This window comes from Nothobranchius furzeri, chromosome 8 (genome assembly GCF_043380555.1).
Source record: "Nothobranchius furzeri strain GRZ-AD chromosome 8, NfurGRZ-RIMD1, whole genome shotgun sequence".
In the NCBI taxonomy this organism is placed as follows: domain Eukaryota; kingdom Metazoa; phylum Chordata; class Actinopteri; order Cyprinodontiformes; family Nothobranchiidae; genus Nothobranchius; species Nothobranchius furzeri.
In genome coordinates, this window is record NC_091748.1 from 51,381,554 (window position 1) to 51,403,642 (window position 22,089).

Consider the following 22,089-nt stretch of genomic DNA (forward strand, 5'->3'; position numbering starts at 1 on the left):
ACTGCCAAATGACTGCCCCTCCACACCCACACCCACCCCAATCCTCACTCAAATACTCATCTCAGCCAAATTTCAAAAGCAAGTCCACTTTTCACCCCACACCACCTCCTGCCACTATGGAGGAGTAGAAAAGTTAAGAACGTCCACAGTCCCTGTCACCCATCACCTGATTCCTGCTAATCTGATGAAGATGTAGCCAGCCGCGAGGAATTAAAAAAAGGCTCCGGTTGGTGGCTTTTGCACAGAGAACTATGCAAACACCTGACCCTCCCAATCTTAATCGTTGCTGCTGGGTCAGTGTGTATAACCCTCAGTCTCCTCCACATTCACAGACACATGTTCACCCTCCTCCACCTCTTCTTGTTCCACTCACCTTGTGAGCTGAAGTAACGTGGAGCTACCCCTGGTCACTCAGTTTTTTGGAGGAGTGGCTTTGAGACAAGGACAGCTCTACAGCACCCCACGTTTCAGTCACAGCTTCACGCAAACACCCCATATTGCCACTGCTGCCCAGATCGAGTCCATGCTGATGTCTGTAACCTGACCTCTACCCCCCCCCCCCCGACAGATGCACACACACAAACACGCTCATGGATCCATTGTCCATACAATGTTTGACTGTCTTTGTCCCCAGCGCCAAGGAAGGGCCACAATCAATGCAAAGACTCTCACATTGTACCTTCTTGAGTTTACAAAGTCGTCTGGAGACGGTGGCTTATATTGCACTTGGACAGACCAACAGACACACAAACAGACACAGGCACATGCTAGAGAGGGTGAGTCTGCCTTTTGAGAGTGTTTTCTGGAACCGAAGATGAAATCAGAGGTATGACAATCTGGCTGCCAAACCTACAAGACGATGTTCAGCTCTCCAGGCTGCTCTACGGGTTCCTGTGATTTACCGGCAGAGTGGACATTCCACTGCCTGGACTTAAACACACACACACACACACACACACACACACGCTCACGCACGCACGCACGCACGCACGCACACACACACACCCCAGCTGCACAAAAACGGGGGATCAGACCCGCTCACATCTGCTCAGAAAGCCTCTCTTCCCTCCCCCTCCCACTGCAGAAGCCGGAGAGCCTGTGGAGGACTTTTGTTTCACTCTAGTCGAGACTCTCGAGAAGGAAAAAAATCTGAGTAAAAACTGTTACAGAAAAATAAAAACTTAAAAGGATAATATGGGTAAAAATTGCGTGTTTTGAAATAAATTAACAAATAAAACAATTGTTAAACCAAGCTGAGCTGTTGGGTTTTGTTGTGGTTTGAAAATGATCAAAGAGATAAAAGTTGAAATGGAGATCTTCGCAACAGATAAACAACAAAGGTCAGAGATGTTTAAAGAACTACAGCAAGATTAACTTTATTAATATATAAACATTTCTCTTAATGCTTTTTCAGTTATATAATTTTTGCATACATTAGTCATGGTAAGATGTAAATTCTCCATTGAAAGGTTAGAAAATATTTTTAAAACAGTTAACGGTTAAAAAATTAAAAATATAAACAAGTCATTCACCTACACAAATAATAACTTCTGCATTAAAGCTCATTCGTGATTTTCATCACTGGTACCAGCCCAGTCCTCGCCATGTGACTTAAATGAGTCTTTCAGTCTTTTTCTTTTTATCACCATTGGAACAGGTCAGCAATCTCAAAACCAAGCAGAGGTCTTCTTGATTTCTAGGTCTGGGCAGATTTAACCCTTTATCTCTTGAACTTGTGCACATTGCAAGTCTTGAGTTGCAGCTTGAATCAGAAACATAAAAAAAAAAAGAAATAACTCCCACAAAGTGTCAACATTTCAAAAGTAAAAAATGTTAATTAAGAAAAACATGATATTTAATGAAATGAAAATTTTTTTGTGGAGTAAAGGTTGGTTTATGCTTGACGCGTCCGCGAGGTTCGCATGGCTCTGCACGGAAAAGTTGCGTCATTTTAACAACCACGCCCCTCCACCGCGCCTCCGCACGGCCCAGAATTTCCGCAACGCGCACCTTGGAAAATTTCTAACCACGCAGACGATCGGACGCGGAAAAACATGGCGGACCGGCAAGAACTAGTATGACAGAGGTTCGTAAATACAGACATTTGTATGATTCAGCTCTCAGAGATCGCCGTGACCAACATGTTGTTAATAATTCTTGGAGAGAAATAGCTCGCACTGTCGGAAAAGACGAGGACGCTGTTAAAAATGCTGAAATGCCATGTTGTAAACAGTAATTTCTACTTCTACTATGGTGTAGTGTTGGATGTTTGCCGTAGAGCGCCATGCTGCCCCGTTCAGTTTGGGAGAATATTGGCTCACCGCAGAGACGAGCCGCACGAACCATAAAAGCTGCGAGTTGTGAAGCGCGTTCCATCCCCGAGCCGCATCACCAAGCGGAAAGTGAATGCGTCAAGCATAAACCAAGCTTTAGAGTGGCAGAGGAGTAAAGTGCCCGACCAGTAATAAGAGGGATGCAGACTGCACTCCTCTCCATCTGTTGCGGTTTCCTTGCCAAGACACTTGCCCAACAGTGGTGTCTGTGTACAGCAGCCTCGCCTCTGTCAGTGAGACCCAGAGCAGCTGTGGCTACATTGTAGCTCATCACCACTAGCGGGTGAATGAGCGATTCACTGTAGTGTAAAGCTCTTTGAAGTGCTGTAGAAGTGCGTGATAATTACCATCGATCATAAAACAACTGTATAAAAACAGACAGTATATTTGTACCCTCAGTGTGTGCACTTTGAAGGATTACCCTCTGTGCCATCTTAACAGAGAAGATGTGCAGACCTTCAGATTACTAAAGTTTACTTGTTTATGCCAGAGTCCCTGTTGTAATCACGCTCTCATCCTTGGACAACTCAGTGCTGCGGATTGAAGTGGCTGAGCTGATGAAGCGCCCAGGCCCGGCTCCCTGAGAGATGGCATAAGAAGAGCGGCGGAGAGGCGTTCCTCTCCTGAAGTTTGCCCTCAGAGCCACGGGCTGGAGAGGGGTGCTGTGGACCTACAACACAGCAAAAACAAAACAAAACAATGCTAAAATGGAAAAGACCTTTCACCAAAATCTGTTTAACATCCAATAATACCTTTGCAAAATTCAGCATTACGCCAAAAGGAATCTAATTTTTTTAACTAAAAGGAAATTCTGTAAAAAAAAGAGTTATGTGTTCTTGCAAACAAACTCTTCATGTATACATCTGTCAGGGAATATAACTCACCTTGTGTTTGTTGTGGACTGAGAGGATGACACCGAGGGCGTGAATGGTGAATGAGGGCAGGACAGCGGTCCAGGAGGTGAGGAAGGCTGTGAGCCACACCACTGGATCAACAAAAGCTTTGTCAGACACTCCTGGTGAAAAACAAACAGGAATTATAACATCTCACCACGTTTTTAATAATAATAATCTCAATTTAAATGATCAACTTTAGTTGCTCCTTAGACATCCAGTTGGCCATAGAAGCAGCATCAGTATATGCTCTGAAAGTACCCATGAAGCTGTAGTCGGTAGGTGACTTCTCAAAAAGACGAGCGTTTTGGGTGATTCTGGTGCAGACGAAGAACAATACCAGAGAAACACACACAGCTGCTATGCTGAACTTTGTCCAAAACCTGGTCAGCACCACAATCTGAGACAGAAACAGGTCAGTGTAAGCCAAAAGCAGGGCGGGACACCTGGATGTTGTGTGATGTAATAATAATAATAATAATAATAATAATGCATTGAACTTATATAGCACTTTTCTAGACACCCAAAGACGCTTTCACACACTCTCACATTCACACACTGCTAGTGATGGTAAGCTACTTGTAGCCACAGCCGCCCTGGGGAGGTCTGACAGAGGCAAGGCTGCCATTTGGCGCCGTCGGCCCCTCTGACCACCACTAACACAGGCAAGTTGGGTGAAGTGTCTTGCCCAAGGACACAAAAGCAGGATACCCCTGGCGGGAGCTGGAATCGAACCCATGACCCTCCGATCATGAGGCAACCCGCTCTACCACCTGAGCTACTGCTGCCACTGAGCATGGAAGAGACAGAAGCTACTCAGATAATGATGATGTCTTTTCACAAGACGTTTCAAACTTTTACTGCTATAATAACAATACTTCAGCACCAGCACTTTAAATATTTGTAAGTCAAAAGGTGATCCTGACCTCGATTGTGGCGGCAAAGGTTGCTGCCATGGCAACGGTGAGTGCCATGGTCTGATAGTCATAAGGAGTGTTGAAGAAAACTCCAAATGGGATGAAGAAGAGAATGAGCGATGAGTAAACGGCGTACAGAAGGTGCAAGATGAGCTTCATGGTGATGGAGACCGTCTGGTTCTGGTTCTGTGCACACCTGTACAGCTCAGGTGACTTCAGGCTGTTTTCTGCACTCACATCCTGTCACACAAACCAGACAGCCTTCACCATCAAGGAGATTGTTTTCATCTGATCTGCTGGTGGATGAAACTGACCTGTTCAAAAATGGCTTGACACATGACCGGCGATGCTGTGTAAAACACGGTGTAGAGGGCGATGAACCACGTCTCGTACAGGGACTGGCAGAGACATAATCTAGTCTGTAAACTTCACATCTTGAAGGGATCTTAACGTATGGCATCATTCTGATTTCTGCTAGATTTCCAACCTGAGCACTGAAGCCGTTGAACAAACCAAACCAGACATGCACAAGAGCAAAGCCGCAGGTCTTAAACAGGAAGTAGCAGAGAAAGAGAGAGATTCGGCGATAGGACCAGCGACCATGGACCAGCAGCAGTCTCTGTAAAAATCTGAACTGGGATAATGCAAAGTCAGCATTCTGTACGGCCTGGCCTCCCTCCACTCCTGCCAGTCCCACTCCAACGTGAGCCGCTGGTGATGTTACACACAGGAAGAAAAATGTAAAAACACAAACCCGGCATTCAGATCATTCACTCAGTCATCTTTCCGTTCCTCCTGACTCACTCTTGATCATGTTTACGTCGTTGGCTCCATCGCCGATGGACAGGGTGACCGAGGTGGTGTGTTTTCTGACCAGCGCGACGATGTCAGCCTTCTGTGCGGGCGTGACTCTGCAGCACAGGACCGACTGGCACTGTTTAGCCAGCCTCATGAAGGAAGCCCCCCACTCGGGTCTCTGGTCAAACTCTGCCTGAGGTAAAACACCATCAGGGAGACAGACTCACACTTAGCATCACTACTGATTATTTCAGATAAGACACAAATGTCTGGTGCCACGTGTCTGAAAAAAGTACAAAAATATATCCTGAAAACTTACATTTTGAACAAAATATATATGAATATATTCATGATTCAAGGTGTTAAATACATATGGAAACGTACGGCTGCAACACACGCAAAACAAAATTATAGCAATTTGACTTTATAAGAGGATAATTATATGGTACTTACAATACAATTGTCACATTTGAACAATATTAAACAAGCTTGATGAAAATGTACATTGTAAGAATGTAAAAATTGCTTTATTAAAACAAAAAAGCATCAATTATTTATTATTTCTGAAAACAACAGGGTTGTTGACTGTAACAGGGAGTGTCCATCTTTCATTACATTTTAACAACGACTAAAAGGTGGTTTTTATCTGATCAATCCCACAAACATAATTAATTATTTTGCTATGATTATAGTATTGTAGCAGGTTGCAGGTTTGATCTCAGCTTCAACCAGAGAATTCTGCTGTTGTGTCCATGGGCAAGACACTTAACCCGCCTTGCCTGCTGATGGTGGTCAGAAGGACCGGTGGCGCCAGTGCTCGGCAGACTCGCCTCTGTCCGTACGCCCCAGGGAAGCTGTAGCTACATCGTAGCTCATCCCCACCAGCGTGTGAAAGGGTGAATGACTGATTGTGTTGTGAAGTGCCTTGGGGGGTTATAGAACACTAAGAAGGCACTATACAAATACAGGCCATTTACCATAACTGGATTTCAGTTTTTAAATATGTTTAGTCTGTTTGCGGATAACTGTTAGCGAATGTTAATTTGTATTGTATTAATACTGCTGACACAAGGTGGGTTGGAGGAGAAGGACCCAAAATGCAGAACCAGATGAATGAGGCAGAGGTGGAAGGTAAAAATAAAAATCCTTTATTTTAGGAGAAATCCTCGAGGGAAGGGAGCCAAAACACCAAAATCCAAAAAACAACACTTGAGATCTAGAAACACTCGAGACTAGAGAGGAGAACAAGACGAGACTGACAGAGAACAATGGACCAACAAAACGCTAAGACAAAGACAGGGCTTATGTACACTGGGGCACGATGGGAGGCAGATGGGCTGCAGGTGTGTGGAGAGAGACTCAGGTGAAAGCAATTAACTAATATTCTAAGGGGAAGGGAAAAACTACAAACACTGGTGGGAAAAAAACACACTAAAGAGACTAATAAAAATGAAAAGCTGAAACTTTAAAAACCACATAGGGGTGACTGGGGAAGACTAAAGGAACACAGGACCTGGGAGAGATAATCTGGAGGGCTGGAGATCTGGGAACACCGAAAGAGAAACTACAGGGGGGTTGACTGGAGAGACCCGAGAAGCTGGAAAACCTCCAGGAGGCACATGAGGAGAACACAGAGGACAAACAGGAGGGGGCTGGGGTCCAAGGGGACACAGAACATGACAACTGCAAGGCTAGACTTTACAGCAATCCCCGTTCTAAGCAAGTCTACTGGGAGTTGGGGAAGACAGAGCACACACACGCACGTACGCACACACACACACTCACACGCACGCACGCACACACTCACACACACGCACCGTGTTTCTATGGCTGCATACATAACCATTTCTTAGTAGAGATTATACTGTAACGAAATAATTTTTTCATAAACTTGTTATTATGTGCAATAATTACCTTAATTATCTAATTTGCAATCATACTCTCGTGTGATATCTTTTGTGTGCCACTGCTGCTATCATCTGTCTTTGAGCTGTTGCAATAATGCAGTTTCCCCACTGAGGGACAAATAAAGGTATTCTCATTCTTATTCCTATTCTTAAACTTTTTAATCTTTATATTTAAAGTACATTGTCCCTCTTAAGCAAATAAATGCATAAATTAAGAGGGTTTAAACTAATAAAAACTTTGTTGTAGATTAATTTTTGTGGATATTTGCACAACATAAACCCAGAGCTATTCATTAATGTTCTCCATCTTCTCTTCAGCCTCAAATAAGTTTTATAAATGAAGATGCAAACTATCGGAAGCATGACTTTTATACACAAAACCAAACTTTTTGGCATCTTAGCCTTGTTTACCAGCTCAGATCCGGTGAGAACCACAGAAGTTTTGACTCTGGCGATCTTGTGTGCCGCCCACAGATCTGTCTGCCTGGCTTTGTCGAAGTTGACCTGAGGGTCCAGCGACTGGAGTATCTGTCTGCATCAGCAAACAAACAATGATCAATGGGGTGTTGAGAGTGTGTGCATGCAGGGGGGGGGGTTCTGAGCATTTTCTTATTATTTATTTATTTATTATATATTTTTTATATATTTATTTATTTATTTATTTATTTTTGACTCTGCAAACCTCAGCTCCTGCCATTCCAATAATCTGGAATCAGGATCCAGCAGTCTACAAGAATATCCAACATTCACAGCAGTCTCTGCAAACACAGGAGGAAATAGAGTGAAAATCTACTTTTATGGCAGTAAAGAAATCTGGTAATCCTTCTAAAACATGTCAACATACCCTTTTTGTCTCCAGTCAGCACCCATACTTTAATTCCAGCTTCTCTGAGCCTAGCAATAGTCTCAGGAACTCCGTCCTGAAGACGATCCTCAATCGCGGTAGCCCCCAGAAGCTGCAAAAATATTAATTTATCATTATTTACGTAAGCTCTTCATTTTGTCTTTGTAGCATGACCTAAGGAAAGAGAAATATATCAAATTTGTGTGTTAAATATTACAGTAAATAAAAATCACCCTAAAGAAAGGGTTATTTTACTTAGATGTCTGAAAATCTTTTACTGAGAAGCTTAATTAAAATAAGCAGGTAAGACTGAGAATGCACCTGTAGGTCTCTCTCCATCTCATCATACAGCTTCTCCAGTGCGACGTCTCGCTCCGCCGTCGCCATGATGGAACACTGGGTAAGGGTTTTACTCCACTTCTCCCATGATGCCTCAGGAACAGATCGAACCGCAATACACAGAGTCCTCAGAGAGGCCTCAGCAAACATCTGACAGGAGATGAGTTAATAAGCTTTGTGTGTCGCTGCACTTCATTTACAGAGTGATCTTTTAGGCTGAACTAAGACTGACTGAAGAAATGAAAGATGTGACAAAGGTTTGACAGAAACAAAAACACATTTCAGTGATTTCTGTTTATTTCCTAATCTGTTTGAACATTTCATGATCAAACATTTATTATAGTCAAAATACCAGATGAAGTCTTTGGTAGACATTATCTGAGAAGAAAAATGGACATTCTTTGAATACTAACATTTAAACCAAAGCTTTTACCTCCAGCGCTTTTTCAGTGCTTTCCTGATGAGGACAGTCCCTCTGCAGTCTCTCAAGAATCACAAAATCTGCTCCTTTACAGTAGAGCTTTAACCCACCGCCTGGCTCTCGCACTGTCAGTGAAAACACAGAATCATTATGAATACAAGAAGGTGGAGTTAAGTACTCAGGACAGCTGATCATGCAGAGTCCTCTAACCCAGGACCGACATGCGCCTCCTTTTGCTGGTGAAGTCCAACAGTGCCAGCAGCTGATACTGGCAGGAGACACCCAGCTCGGACACCTCGATGAAATCTCTTGTCCTGCAAAGAAAGACCCAACCAAGTTCTCTGGCTGCACCAACAAGAGCTTCTTCATCTGGAGACGTTGCCTGGTAAACAGGAGAAACTGCAAGGAGAAGAGTCACATAAGTGGCCATGAAACATCATATTTAAAGGTGCATTTTTCATTAAATATCCCACAAACACAAAACCCAACCTTCCTTCCACTCTGCCGTGACAGTGTGACATAAGGCTAGTGCTGTGAGGAAGTGTCTGCTGAGTGGACACTGTTGTCCTCTGAGCCTGTCCACCAGGCTGGGGGCAGACATGTGGAGCCCACCACAGGAGAACGGATTCCAGCTCAAGTCCATCGGCTGCAGGTCCAAGAAGGAAATGGGGACACAGAAAAATGTTAGAATAAAGTGACACCATGTTATGTAGAAAAAGAAGAAAACTGTGGAATCTGGTTTGACATTTTATGTAAAAAAGGCAAAAATGTTTAAAAAAAAAACACAAATGAAGTAATTCCTGCAAAATAATAACTTTAACTGATTTAATTACCTAAAGTGAATTAAATATTACATTAAAGTGCTAATGTTAATGCAAAAATCACAGCTTATTACATTTTATTCTATCAATTTTATCATTTAATTTAGGGCCAAACAGACAAAAGCCAATATTATAGAGATTACAAATATTACCTCTACATCCTCTGCTCTGACTGATGCATCACCTGTAGCAGTGGAGATATTTGAAAAGTCACCATTGCAGGTAAAATTAGTTACTGTTGTAATGTTTTCCTATAAGGAAGATGAAAAACAATCAGGTAAAGCAGAAAAAAGCAAGAAACAACAGAAGCGTGTGCCTGTTTCAATAATCATTATCATGATCATTTTAACTTGCTTCTTGAACACGGACAGTGTTCAAAGGAAAATAGAAAGGAAATGGGAAAATGTGGTCAAACATTTTAGACAGATTTCAAAATAAATTCCTGTTTGATTTCTGTTGATCTGAGGAGCAGTTGGCCAAAATGTCACTAATATCTAAATGTTTTGCATTAAGAGCTTAACTGAAGTAAGGAAAACATTTTTCATTGCTGTGCAGAATAAGTTTTGATCCTGCACCATCTCCATATGGACTGTGTTTGTGTCTTTGTCTTAATTTGTTTGCATAATTAGACTTTGTGTCATAACCTTACAAAACGTTGGATACGGAGGTTCTTTTCAAGTTCTCCTTAGGAACCCAAACGAGAGAACACACATACTGTAACAAACACAGTCTAAAGCAGCAATGAAGAGGAGAACATTTACATTTTCACTGAAAAAATTTGTTCAGTTTTCACCCTTCGGCCAAACTTTACAAATAATGAAATGGAACATATTCTAGAAACAGGCAAAACAAATCATCGTTCATTTTACACACATTTTACCTTTAGCTGCGACTGAAGATCAGATAGCAAGTCTATAATCATGAAACATCATTGTGCACAGCTTCACCTTGACCCCTTATCTTTATTGCACATTTTAAACACCCACTTTTTCTGAATTGTTCAGGGTTATTCAGTTACTTATTGTCCTGTAGATATATAAAATATCAATTCTAAAAAAATATAGATTCTATTGTGCTCTATCAATTTAATTGATGTTTAATGCAAAGAACAGAAGCCATCAGAGAAAATACAGCTGAACTCTTTGGGGATGGATTCTAGCAAAAAGAAAAAGTTACTCGAACTGAATACAAGCCTCTAGATTTACCTTCAGGTTACGAGACAGTTCTGTTCGGGATTCTATAATAACAAGTCAGTAATTGTTACCGTAGATCTCTCCGGCGATGCAGCATTGTCTGAAGAGCAGCCGGTTCTGGGTCAACGTCCCAGTTTTGTCACTTAGCAGGTAACCCACCTGGCCCAACTCCTCGCTTAGCGAGGTGTTTCTGGCCTCGGCCGGCCTGTCTCCTTGCTGCCAATACATCTCCAGATCCCAACCGATGAACTTGCTGTGGATTGTGTGGATCACTTCAAACCTGCGGACACGTTTGTGTAAATAATCAGAAAACGTGTTTGGTGACTTCTTTCCTGCCCTCCCAATATTAGGACTAACGTGATGTAGAGTGTTATGGGCATGGCTGGGCCGAGGAGGATGATGTAGCTCCAGTAGATGAGGAATCCGGTGTAGGCTGGATTGTTGTCCACCACCAGAGCCGACAGCACCTGTGTCCATCTCATGACCTGGCTGGAAAACACACCACAGCCTACAGCGAGGAGCAGAGCCACCAGCAGAATCGACAGAACAATCTGAAAAAAAAAAAGAACACAAACTGTTCACGAGAACTTTTCAGGACATTTGTTGTTGCCCTTCTGAACTTTACCCACTCACCCCGATCACCAGCTTGTTGAAGATTTTCTCCAGTTGAGTCCTTTTCACTCTCAACTTCCCACAGTTTCTCAGGATTTTAGTGTCAGCACCTGGATTGAAACAAATAACCATAACCTCCAAATCAGAAAAGAGCGTTCTGCAGCCAGAGGATGAAGGTTCAAGTTCTCATGTCAACAAGCCTCTGCTGATGCGTCCTTCAGCAACATGCTGTTTCTCCTCCACCTCCAAACGATGCCTGACCCCCTGCTAAGGCTGGGAATGTTCCTTAAAGGGATCAATAAACCATCACAGTATGCTTCATAAAGAAACACTAAAGATTCTTTAACACTATAACTATTGGTGTTTTACCAGGCAGCTATTGCTTTCCAAGTGGGTTTCAGTGATTCTTGAGGCAGAAACCTAACAAACTTCCTATTATACAGCATTCTCTAACCCTTGGATGATGAGAAACCACACTTAACAGTTTAGCAGCAAGGGCAGGTGCACTAGGTGGAGCTCTCTACCTGTCATCTGTTAACTGTGTAGTAGCTAGCATAGATGCTAGCAGTTAGCTTTTTCAGTTCACTGACCATCAATAAAAAGCAAAAGGAGAATATAATATAATATAATATATATTTTTTTGGCCAACAGTGTGGATGTTTTTAGTTTGTTTTTGTATCATTTGGCTTGTGTTAGTGTTGGCTAGTTGTTAGCACTAGCAGGCTGCAGCAAGGGGTGTTTTTTAAAGTTGTAATTCTGCTTTCAACCAGTAGGAGGGAGAAGCAGGAAACTTAGTGTTGTTTTAAGAGAAGCTGTTTTGGTCTAATGCAAACTGCTAACAGCAGTAACATGTCAGATTTGATCCAGGTCATTTTAGCGTAGATGGTACAGACATTACAAAACTAATATCTGGAAGAATGTTTTTTTTTTGATAGATCCTCTTAATCAGATTGAATCAGTCAACTTTTTCTGGTCCCTTTCTAGAACATCTGCATCACTCTGCACCATACTTGGCTGGTAAACCATATTATACAATGTTGTGTGCATAAGTAAAGTAGAGACATATTTTTCTTCTTCATATTTGTTCCCTAAAACCAAATCCACCCCCTCATCAGTACCAGTATATATGGCCAGGCCGTAGACAAGCTTCGTGTTTCTTAAGACCGTTCCTCTCAGGAGAATGTGCTCGCTGTCCAGGGGAAAAGTCTCCCCCTGCCAGTGTAGCTGACCCCTGAAGGTGTACAAACGATTATTTGGTTCCTCGCAAAGCACAACACCTGCAGGTTAAAAGGTTTAATCAGTTTAGTTTAAACAAGTACAAAAATCGAAACATGACATCCTATTAGGAAACTTGTATTCACCATCAAAGGCACTAAGAGCCTCCTCTGACGGGTTGGAGGTCAGATAGTTGTGAGTAGCACTGAGCGCCTGTCGGTACTTCAGGTTAGTTTCACTGAAGGAAAAAAAGAAAAGAAAAGTTTTATTTAGCAGTAAAGTAAAAAAACGTTTGAGAAACTAAAGTAATGTGAATGTAATGAGTAAAGACACACGTACAAACTTTAAAATAAAACAAAATCAGGATAAAGATAAAACAAAACAAACTGATCTGTATGAAAGATGTTTTACATGTTTAACTCTCATGACTGCATCATTCAAATAGCAGCAAGGAGAGGCAGGGCAGGACGAGATCCGCTTTGAGATGTGGAGCTGGCATGGTTGACACATCTCTTTAATGCTGCATGCAGGACAGGTAATGCATGTGGAGTGACAGATGTAGATGATGGTCATGATTTTCAGAAAGGAGTCTGCTCTGACTTTCAAAAGAGCTACACTAGTTAGCCTCACAAAGGAAAATCTACTCCAGTGTGCTCAAAACTTGGATTTAGGAGAAGCAACATGCTTTTATCCAGGTTGGAGTATGGGGTGTAAGGGTGACTTTTAAGGGCCCTTCGGTCCCCGCACAACATCAGCAAGAGTTGTGTCTGCATTTTCAGCAGAAAGACTTTTTGGTTCTCTTGGTGCCTTCAAACCATGACCGTTAGCCAGCACGGAGGCGATTCATGGTAAAGTGTAAAGTGGCCATGATGAGCATCAACTCCTCAAGTCTGAGGTTGAGAACCAGAAACAGGTAGAAGGCTTGATGTCTGGTTTGTGACGGATGGCAGGACAGAGGAATAGATGGATCAAGAGACTGAAGAAGAAGAAGAAACAATATGTGCCTCTCAAGATAAAGTTCATGAGGCACTTCACAAGAACAAAAACATTTATAAATAAAAGAAAAAAAGATTAAGTTATTAAAATATCATAAAACATTTGATAAAAAAAATGTGATAAAAACTGTGAGAAAAGGGAAAGAGAAAATGAATATGAAGGAGGGGCCTCGCCTGCAATAATAATAATAATAATAATAATAATAATAATAATAATAATAATAATAATAGTAATAATAATAATAGATTTTATGTGTGAGAGCCTTTCAAGACTCTCAAGGTCGCTGAAAATAAAACATGAAACAAATAATAACAATACATAAATGAGACTTTGCTCTGATTTGTGATATTCACAATTTTTTTAGAAGTTTCCATACGGTATGCTTTTTTTACCCATCAATATCAGCTGTTTCCACGTGACAGAGACTATGAGGCTCTGAACTGCACAGAAGAAGAAGATCAGCCTGCAAAGACAAAAGACACACTTAAGGAGGAGAAGAAGGCAGAATTCCAGCTATGGAGAATGAACAAACAGCTGTTGGGCTAATAAAATATTTTTATTACAACTATGCTGTGGATAAGAACGTTCAAACCCTTTTAAACAAAGGAACTGGTATTTTTGTTTGCAATAGTGAATTCTTGGGCTCACTGGGATGACTTGGTCTTTGTGGATCCGGAGCACATCTCCAACATGAACATCTTTCCATTGAGCTGTGCTGAAACTAAAACAATGAATGATATATAATATAAAATTAGCATTAATAATTTGCATGATAAAGTCATTAACATTACAAAACATAGATATATGTAAAGATATTATAATTAATGAACTACACTAGAGTGACCTAAAAATGTACAACTATGGCAAAACTACATCTAAACACACACAAAGATTTTATTTAAAGGTTTGTTTTAGTCCTCTAATGTTCCAAGAAGACTTTGTGTTTGCTCCGGTTCATGAAGGGACCATCCAGGATTTCAGTCATTTACACTTCATTAGAGATTCATTAGCGGACTGTTTCATAGTGGAGTTGTGCTGACTCCTGAGAGAATAACCTAGTGCCTTTGCCTTCACCTCTGGGAGAAAAGTACGTCACAGGGTCGGGAGTTAATCTCAGAGTCACATCGTCTCCTTGCCTGAATGAGATGGAGAGACAGAGACAGGTGGAAAGAGTGAAAACGAGCATTAGAGGACAGATGGAGACAGGTGACGAGGATGGGAGATCAGAGTGATGGACAAAGAGCATGTGAAAGGGAACGAGGGTGGGTGTGAAAAAGCCGAGCCAGAGAAAGGTAGAAGGAGTGATGCCATTACAGGGCTCTACAGTGACACCAGCTGGGAGATTTACACCCTCCACTAAATGATTAGTCAATAAAGAGGGGTCAAGCAAGCGTTTCACCCAGAGCTGTTAATGACCGTAACTCAGTGATGCACTTAACCGGAGAACTCTCCATGCAAAACATCACCCCGGCATTTAAAAGAAAAGGCTTTAATGATAGGAAGGAAAATTAATGCTGCGAGGATGACTGCTTTTGTCAATGAGGAGAGGACAAAGAGTCAATGAGGACAGTGAAGGAGAGAAAATAGAGGATGCATGCCGAGTATCATACATGCATGCATGCATGAGGCTGGGTGTGTATTCGGTGTTGAGATGACGCATATTTGTGAATGTGATGCATTATATGATGAGATTCAAGCGAGTCAGAGATGCAGCGAAATCTCACCATGTCATTGACAAGGTCTTTGGTCCCCCTCACAGAGAGTATGGTCAGCAGTGGGATGATCGTGATGTACCACGGTATGGATGAGATGGCTGGGACACACTGGAGACCATGTTCACATGCATCAATAAAGATAATCCAGATTAGAAACACAACCACATCTAAAACTCAGACAGGTTCACAGACATAAAGCCAAACTCACACGTTTGTGGGTGAGACTCAACCCCATACCCTAATCCAAGAGCTGAATATTTACACAAGATCTTTGTCTTAAACTTTGTCATCAAGTCAGTCCTTCGCTGTTGGAGTCAAACCTGTCAGCAAATGTTTACACCACCCCTCCTTTTGTTCCCAACAGAAGACTCTCGTGTTCTTGATCTCCTGTCTGAAGTTCTTTCAAATTATTTCATTAGCGTTTGGGTTTTTTCTCACTCATTTTCAGATCACTACCCAACTGTTTTTGTTGCTTCTTGTTTGTTTACCCGCTAAACTTTGACCCGTGGATCATTCAGAAACGAATATGTAGCTGAACTGTGTCAACTGTTGACACATAAGAGAGCGCCTAAAAGGGTTTTATAGTCAAAGTCAATAAAAATGGTTGGAGATTATACAACTCAACACATAAACTAGCATGTTAGCACAAAAAAGTAAAAGTTGTGTTATAGATCATGTTTAGATTTTATTCTCAGGCCTGTTTCACACCAAATGTGGTACGGAGGCGAACCGGTTTCCCAAACGACTTCCAGACGAAGTCCGCTCACGCTGACATGGTTTATGTTCTGAACGTCTCCAGGTATCTGCTCCCACAAGAGCAACAAATGACTAGAAATTTGGCACAATACATTTATAAATATACCTGTAAGAATAACGTGAACTGATATCCTGAAAAAAAAAATACAGCGAAAATAATTCAACACTGCTTTTATTTTGAAATAAACCAGCTGCACCTCGCAGAAACATGTCTCGCTTCCTGTCCGGCTCTTGTCATTTCTTTAAGTTTATGACAATCCAAATCCGATGTCGGGAAAAAAATCAACTCCATGTGGAACCTTTCTGGAGCTCTGCATTTGGATCTGCAATGCAGCCGGTGAGAATGCTCTGATTGCACCCAATAACCCCGGCTTTCCACAGGAGCCGTCAGCAGCACGTTACTGCAGCAGCACGTCATAGCTGCTGATAGGAACCGCTGTGGTCAACAGAACCTTTTCCACTGGAGCCGTCAGCAGCCGTCAGCAGCGCGAGTCGGCCGCGTCTCAGGAGCAGCATGTCGCGGCCTTTACGCGCCGGTTCTATTTTCTACGCGCAACGCCTCTGAAACTGGTCAAGTTCGACATTTTTGGGGAAGGAAAGACAGGAAATCGGACGCGAAAATGGAGAGAAGCTCCCAAGATTTTCAGAATAAAGAAACGTACTGCCTTCCGGTCGCTTTACTTTAAAAAAAAGTTACTAACTGTGCGGCCCCGTGAGAAGTTATCACCTAGCTAGCGGTCTCCTTTGTTTTTCAGGTCCGTATTGGCGATTATAAAACGGACAGAACATAAAACACAAACCTTTTGGAGCCATGTTGTAGTTTTCTCCTGCTTGTTGTTGTGTTTACTGACGAAGTCACTCATGTGACTTTGTGCTCGGTCGGTGACAGCTGCTCCCCTGCTGCTTCGCGTCTCGTGGGAAGGGCCAAGCAGCAGTTTACGCGAGCAAGACATGCTGCTGCAGTAACGTGCTGCTGACGGCTCCCGTAGAAAGCTGGGGTAATTTGTGGAAGCTGTACAGAAGCCGGGCCACATCCGCTACTTATTTGGTGTGTGAAATAGGCTTTAAAGATGTGACTTTAGTTTTTTAATAAATTTATTTGGCTTGTCACTACGGCTTTTGTCTGTCTCTAGTTCACGTATGAATCTTTTTTCATTTGTAAACCCTCGTGGTGAGATGCAGAGATGGTTGAAAAAGCAGCTTAAGCCCAAAAACTTTCAGAAAGTTTGTCTTAGACCACTTTGGAAGCAAATGCAGCAGCTTGGGAGGAAAATATAAAGAAATCCACAGTCTATTGGACTTTTGCATTAGAGAAAAACATTTTTGGTCTTTTCAAAAACAGGAAAGCTGAAACAAGATGTGGGACCGGATGACAGAAGCTAAGCACTCTATTTTCCCTATCCGACCGGATCACATGTAAAACTGTAGCTGAGCTAATGACAGCATTAGATTGAATGTGTGTGAAAAACAAGTGACGTGAGCAGCTTCTACATCTGACCTGCAACACCAGCATGAGGAGGAAGTAGAGGTTCGCTGCTCGCTGGAACTGTTCAAAAAGCGTCAGGGGCAAGAAAGTCAGAGGGGAGTACTTGTAGCTGCGCACCACGTTGTCCTGGCAGCCAAAGGGAACAGCGAGCGACAAAACAAACAAGTCAAATGGAGCATTATAATAACATACAACTGTGTGGTGTCATGTGTGGCCCTATGGAAGCAGGGGCTTACAGAGCGTCGTCCCCAGCTGAAACACAGGAAGGAATTCTTCTGGTTGTGTCTCTGGTGGCAGCGGTCGTTCGCCCTGACCTCCCATGTAAAGCCTGATGAGTGGAAACGTAGAGCTTCTCTTCAGTCCTGTGACTTTAGCTGGACATCACTCAACGATGCGTGTGATACGTATATGAAGGACTCCATCTTCAGAAATCGTACTGTAATTTTTTTTATTTTAAAAGCCTCTATGTTATGTTTATGAGCTGTGAAAGGGTTTACTTTAAATTGAGTTAAAATAAGTTACCATAGTTTTACGCTAGAAAGTCATTTAAATGGAAAACACGAACAATACTTTTTCATAGTTTAAATGCAAAAAAAGACAGAGAGAAAACGTGCAAGGACTTGTTTCTGAATAACCCGTCTATAGGCAACACATAAACAGACACTGATCAGTTTGGGAATGCTGCAGATCAAACGTCAACAGGAATGCCTACCTGAGTCAGAGTCTTCCTTGGCCTCCATGTTGACCAGAGCTGGATGCTTACGTATTCTGCTGCGCTACTAAAGGTAGAAGCCAACATTGTGAGGAATTTCATGTCCCGCCAACAGACTCATACCTTTAGCTGTTTTGTAACTCATTACCTAAAGATGGTAACTACCTAAACACAGCTTATCAAACAGAAAAGCTTCAACCTGGTCTTTCTGTGTCAAAGTCCTGAAAGGTGAAACAAGTCCTGAGAGAATCTGATTTTTGAGATTAGCATCAAACCTGCAGGATTTCTTAAGCAAACTATCAAGTTTTCACACTGAAATTCACATTCAATCAAGGTAGCAGCTGGATTACATCTGTCAACCATTATTCAGAAAAGAAAAAGAAGAGAAAGCTTTTGTTTTGTTTTCTTCCAGGAACATGATACAAATGACTCACCAGATTCCCAGAAAGTTAGCAGGACTGTTTTCTGAGTCCTTATCAAACACCTGCAACGAGGTGAAAGAGCAGCGCCATGGTCGACAGAGCTCTGGTGACATCGGCGCACGTGTTTTATAAAAAAAGTATTCTGCCACCGCTTTGCATAAAACAAATCATTTTAAATTCATCTTCTTCCTTTATGCAGAGGCAATGTGACCCCATCGGCGGCACACCTTGTTCTGCTCCCAGGTGCACATAACAGCATCACAGTCTGTACTCCCCACGCTCCCTCACCTGAGAGGAGACTGAAACAGGAATGGAGGAGGAGCGATGCAGCCGTCAAGCCTACCAGCATTTTGTAGAATCCCTAAATGTGCTCCTGGTCACAGTGAGGGATTCTTTTCTGACCTGAATCTCTGAAGTATCCTGAGAACTCTTTGTAGCGCTGCGATAATGGGGCTTTTGTATGATGGAGGCCATGGGAGTATTGGTTTACCTGAGTGTGAAAGCTTGTAATCAGACATACCAAAGCATTGCTTTTATTTTCGGATTTTCCCCAGTATTTACTTACATGTACAGTTGTGAGCCGTGTTACTTTATATTTCCAGCACATCTGAATCAAATCTGATTAAAAAGCAAGCCTTCAGTCTAGTTTTATAGAGAAAAGTTCTGCAGAGCAGAAAGTCTCAACTCATTTCATTGTTGCTGAGCAAACCATCACAAACACAAGCATGGGTATTTACAAAACAAGTGAAACTGGGGAAATTAGAATCTGGTGCAAAAGTCCATTAATTTGAGTAATTCCACGTAGACTGAGAGGCCATCTAGTTCAACACACTAGATTCAGTGGTTGAATCACCTGTGCAGCAGCTCATCAGTCACTGCAAAAGCCCGTTAATCACCAGCTGATTGAAACCAGGTGTGCTGAAGCAGGGTTAAAACCAAAACGTGCTGGATACCGGCCCTCCAATAGCCCTGATCTGAAGACTCAGGAACCCTTTGCAGATTTTCTGGATTCATTAGCTGATTAGAGTGTGACATTTTGAGTCTAGAATATTGAACCTTTGAACAAAATTGAAATTGTTTGAGATTTTGAGTTTGTGGCTTTCATAAGATGTAAGCCACAATCATAACAATTATAACAAATAAGACCGGGTTGCCAGTCCTTGTCCTGGATGGCCGGTTTCCAGCATGTTTTACTTGTTATGGTGCTTCAACACACCTGATTTCAATCATCAGATGATTAGCAAGCTTCTGCAGAGCAGGTTATTTAACCAGTGAGCAGAGGAACCACAAAAACATGCGGGGTGGTGGCCCTGCAGCACCATGTTTGAGAATCTCTGAAATGAAGGCTTGACACATCATGTAATGAGTCTCAGTTTCACCTTTTAAGTTGAATTACTAAAATAAAATACCTTTTGCACCATAATCTAATTTTTTGTTTTACCTGTACAAATGAAGCCTCATTTGATCAGAATATATAACATCACAGTTCGTGTTGTGTGTAAAAAAAAAAAAAAACTTGGCTTCCTAAGTTTTTTAATGAAAGCCTCTTTAGTGAATCTACAGAACAAACAAGGTTTTGAATGCAAACACAATCACAGAACACTCCCCCCTCCCCTTGGGGATCTTCCCTGAGACGTTTCTGCTGGAACCGGAAACCCGCATTTCAAGCGGAAACTCTAAACACCAGTCGCTGTTTTCTAGGTCCAAATGTCGTTTTTAGTCCGTGACTTCAAATGGTGTTTTTCTTTTTGGGATTCTGGTAGTTTGTCCTAAAGTTGAAGGGTAGTTTTAAGTGAAGAACCTCTCACACCACTGGTGTTCTGTTGCTATACACACACGTGTGTAGTAAATGGAGGACCCAGGGAAGTGCGGCAGTTCAGAGGGACTGACCAATGAGTGGTCCAAAAGTTGCTTTCAGTCCCAAAGGTGTTATTGGCAGAGGTTTTTGGGCAAATGAGAAAGAACTACTTAATTTGGTTTTTCCGTTTTTCTAATCTCCACAATATATTTATGATATTACAAAATCAAGGCATGAAAAAATTCAAGCTAATTTGTTTTCCAAATTTGCTATTGTAGCTTTAATTTTATTTTTCATATCATCTGTGAAAAATCAAAAACTCAGATCACTCATTCAATGTATCAAGCTGCACAAAATTTTCCCTCTTTTATTTTAGATTTTTTGCCACATTTAGAATTCCAAGATCTGACAGACACTTAGATGCTTTTTTCAAGTAGTAACTTAATTCACTAAAGAACTAATCAAGGTGCGAGGTTATGATTCAACACCAAGAAAGAGAATACTTCTGAAAACATCTGCTGATGAAAAACATCTGGAGGACTTCTGAAGACTTTGGGGACCCTAACCCCAACCCTAACCCTGTGAAAAAACTTCTCAGAGGGTGTGTGTCCCATTGCACCTGGTGTAAAACTAACCTAATTTCGTAAAACAACATCATACCAACAGTCAAACATGGTGGAAGCAGTGTGATGATCTGGACCCCTTACTGTAATTGATGGGACCATGTGTTGCGCTCTCTAGCAAAAAATCCCAAAGGAGGATTTCTGACCTTTGACCATAAACAGGTTGTTCATGCAGGAAACTTTCCAAAACAATCAAACAGTTCTGCAAAGAAGATTGAGACAAACTTCCTCTGCAGTGATGTGGATTCATTAGCAGTTATCTGTTTTTCTGTTTTACAAGTCTGAGAGTTAAATTCTGTTTGTCCAGCCTTGTTTTCATAGCCTTGTTATGGAAACTGCATTCTGTTTTTGCTCAGTGTCTTTGTTTGATGTTGCCAATTCATTTTCTGATCTGAAACATTTTAATGTGACAAAATGCATCATAACAAATGAGTGAGATCTCTAACACAATTAGAGATCTGTGTTTATGCAGGTGCCCCTTCTTCGTCATGTATCTACTGCCACCTGGTGGAGATGAGCATCCATTGCAGTTTGAGTGAAAGGTCAAACAGGATGAATGTGTAAACAGTGGAAACTGTACAAAAAGCAGCTTGCTGATTTGATGCTCACCAAATGTCAGTTAGATGCACTATTTGTGGTTTCATACCTCTTTGTCTCATTTCTGCTCCCTTAGTGAGGTTGACCCCCACAAAGGCCACACAACAACGCCTGAAGGTGCACGTATCTTATGTCTAATATGCATCTGCACATGAATGCACGTGCATATCTGGGGCGATCTTTTCCTATCAATTTTTACAGCTGGGCTCTGCGGCAGAGTGGTTAAGGGTGGTGCTCCACTGGTGTGGCATGGATGCTCTCAGGCCTCCGCAAACAAATGGCAACTGGCAGGCCAATGTTTCCCCCCACAGTTTAACCGTCGCCTAACACAAACCCCCCAAAAAACTGTGTTTACAATAAAACATTCCTCAAGTCAAGTCAAATCTGCAAGCTTGGATTAAGATTTTTCTAGCTGCTGATTTTGTTTCAAAGTATAAAAATATCGCATTTATTGCAAATTCAAGACCAGCGTCGTTTTAAAAACAAATCATAATGCATCTTGATGTCCTGAACCAAAAAAGCTCAGTTTTTATGGTGTCATGTTAGAGACTGGTGCAGTAAAAATGATCTAATCATCATCTAGATGGAGAACAGATTAAGGAAGCACATGTGCAAAACGTTAGAACAGCCTTAAGATAGAAAAAGTTAAACACGCTTTTGATATTATTTCTAACAAGTTCATCGTCCAGCT

The 22,089-nt window shown here is 41.8% G+C and overlaps 1 protein-coding gene across 1 annotated transcript; it reads right to left on the reverse strand.

Annotated features, from left to right (window-relative positions):
• Positions 1-438: 438 nt before the first annotated feature.
• Positions 439-18,672, reverse strand: atp8b3 (ATPase phospholipid transporting 8B3). Its single transcript, XM_054729997.2, has 28 exons — positions 18,393-18,672; positions 17,959-18,025; positions 17,483-17,574; positions 17,259-17,372; positions 15,014-15,112; positions 14,364-14,425; positions 13,938-14,010; positions 13,682-13,752; positions 12,440-12,531; positions 12,197-12,355; positions 11,100-11,188; positions 10,824-11,017; positions 10,538-10,746; positions 9,426-9,457; positions 8,942-9,098; positions 8,663-8,851; positions 8,465-8,577; positions 8,014-8,181; positions 7,693-7,804; positions 7,531-7,606; positions 7,260-7,380; positions 4,948-5,134; positions 4,631-4,854; positions 4,458-4,541; positions 4,153-4,383; positions 3,488-3,626; positions 3,218-3,348; positions 439-3,003 (listed from the first exon to the last, which is right to left on the reverse strand). The coding sequence occupies exons 2-28, from the start codon at positions 17,984-17,986 to the stop codon at positions 2,815-2,817; spliced, it is 3,435 nt and encodes a 1,144-aa protein (XP_054585972.2). The 5' UTR covers positions 17,987-18,025; positions 18,393-18,672; the 3' UTR covers positions 439-2,814.
• Between the last annotated feature and the right edge of the window lie 3,417 nt (positions 18,673-22,089).

Bases quoted from the DNA above. Each gene is read 5' to 3' on its own strand.
- atp8b3 (XM_054729997.2), bottom strand. From the start codon at position 17,986: ATGGAGGCCAAGGAAGACTCTGACTCAG. The intron at 15,113-17,258 runs GTCAGATGTAGA...CATGGTCTCCAG, and splicing joins TCCTCATGCTGGTGTTGCAG to TGTGTCCCAGCCATCTCATC. The intron at 7,805-8,013 runs GTGCATTCTCAG...ATATTTTTGCAG, and splicing joins AGATGGAGAGAGACCTACAG to CTTCTGGGGGCTACCGCGAT.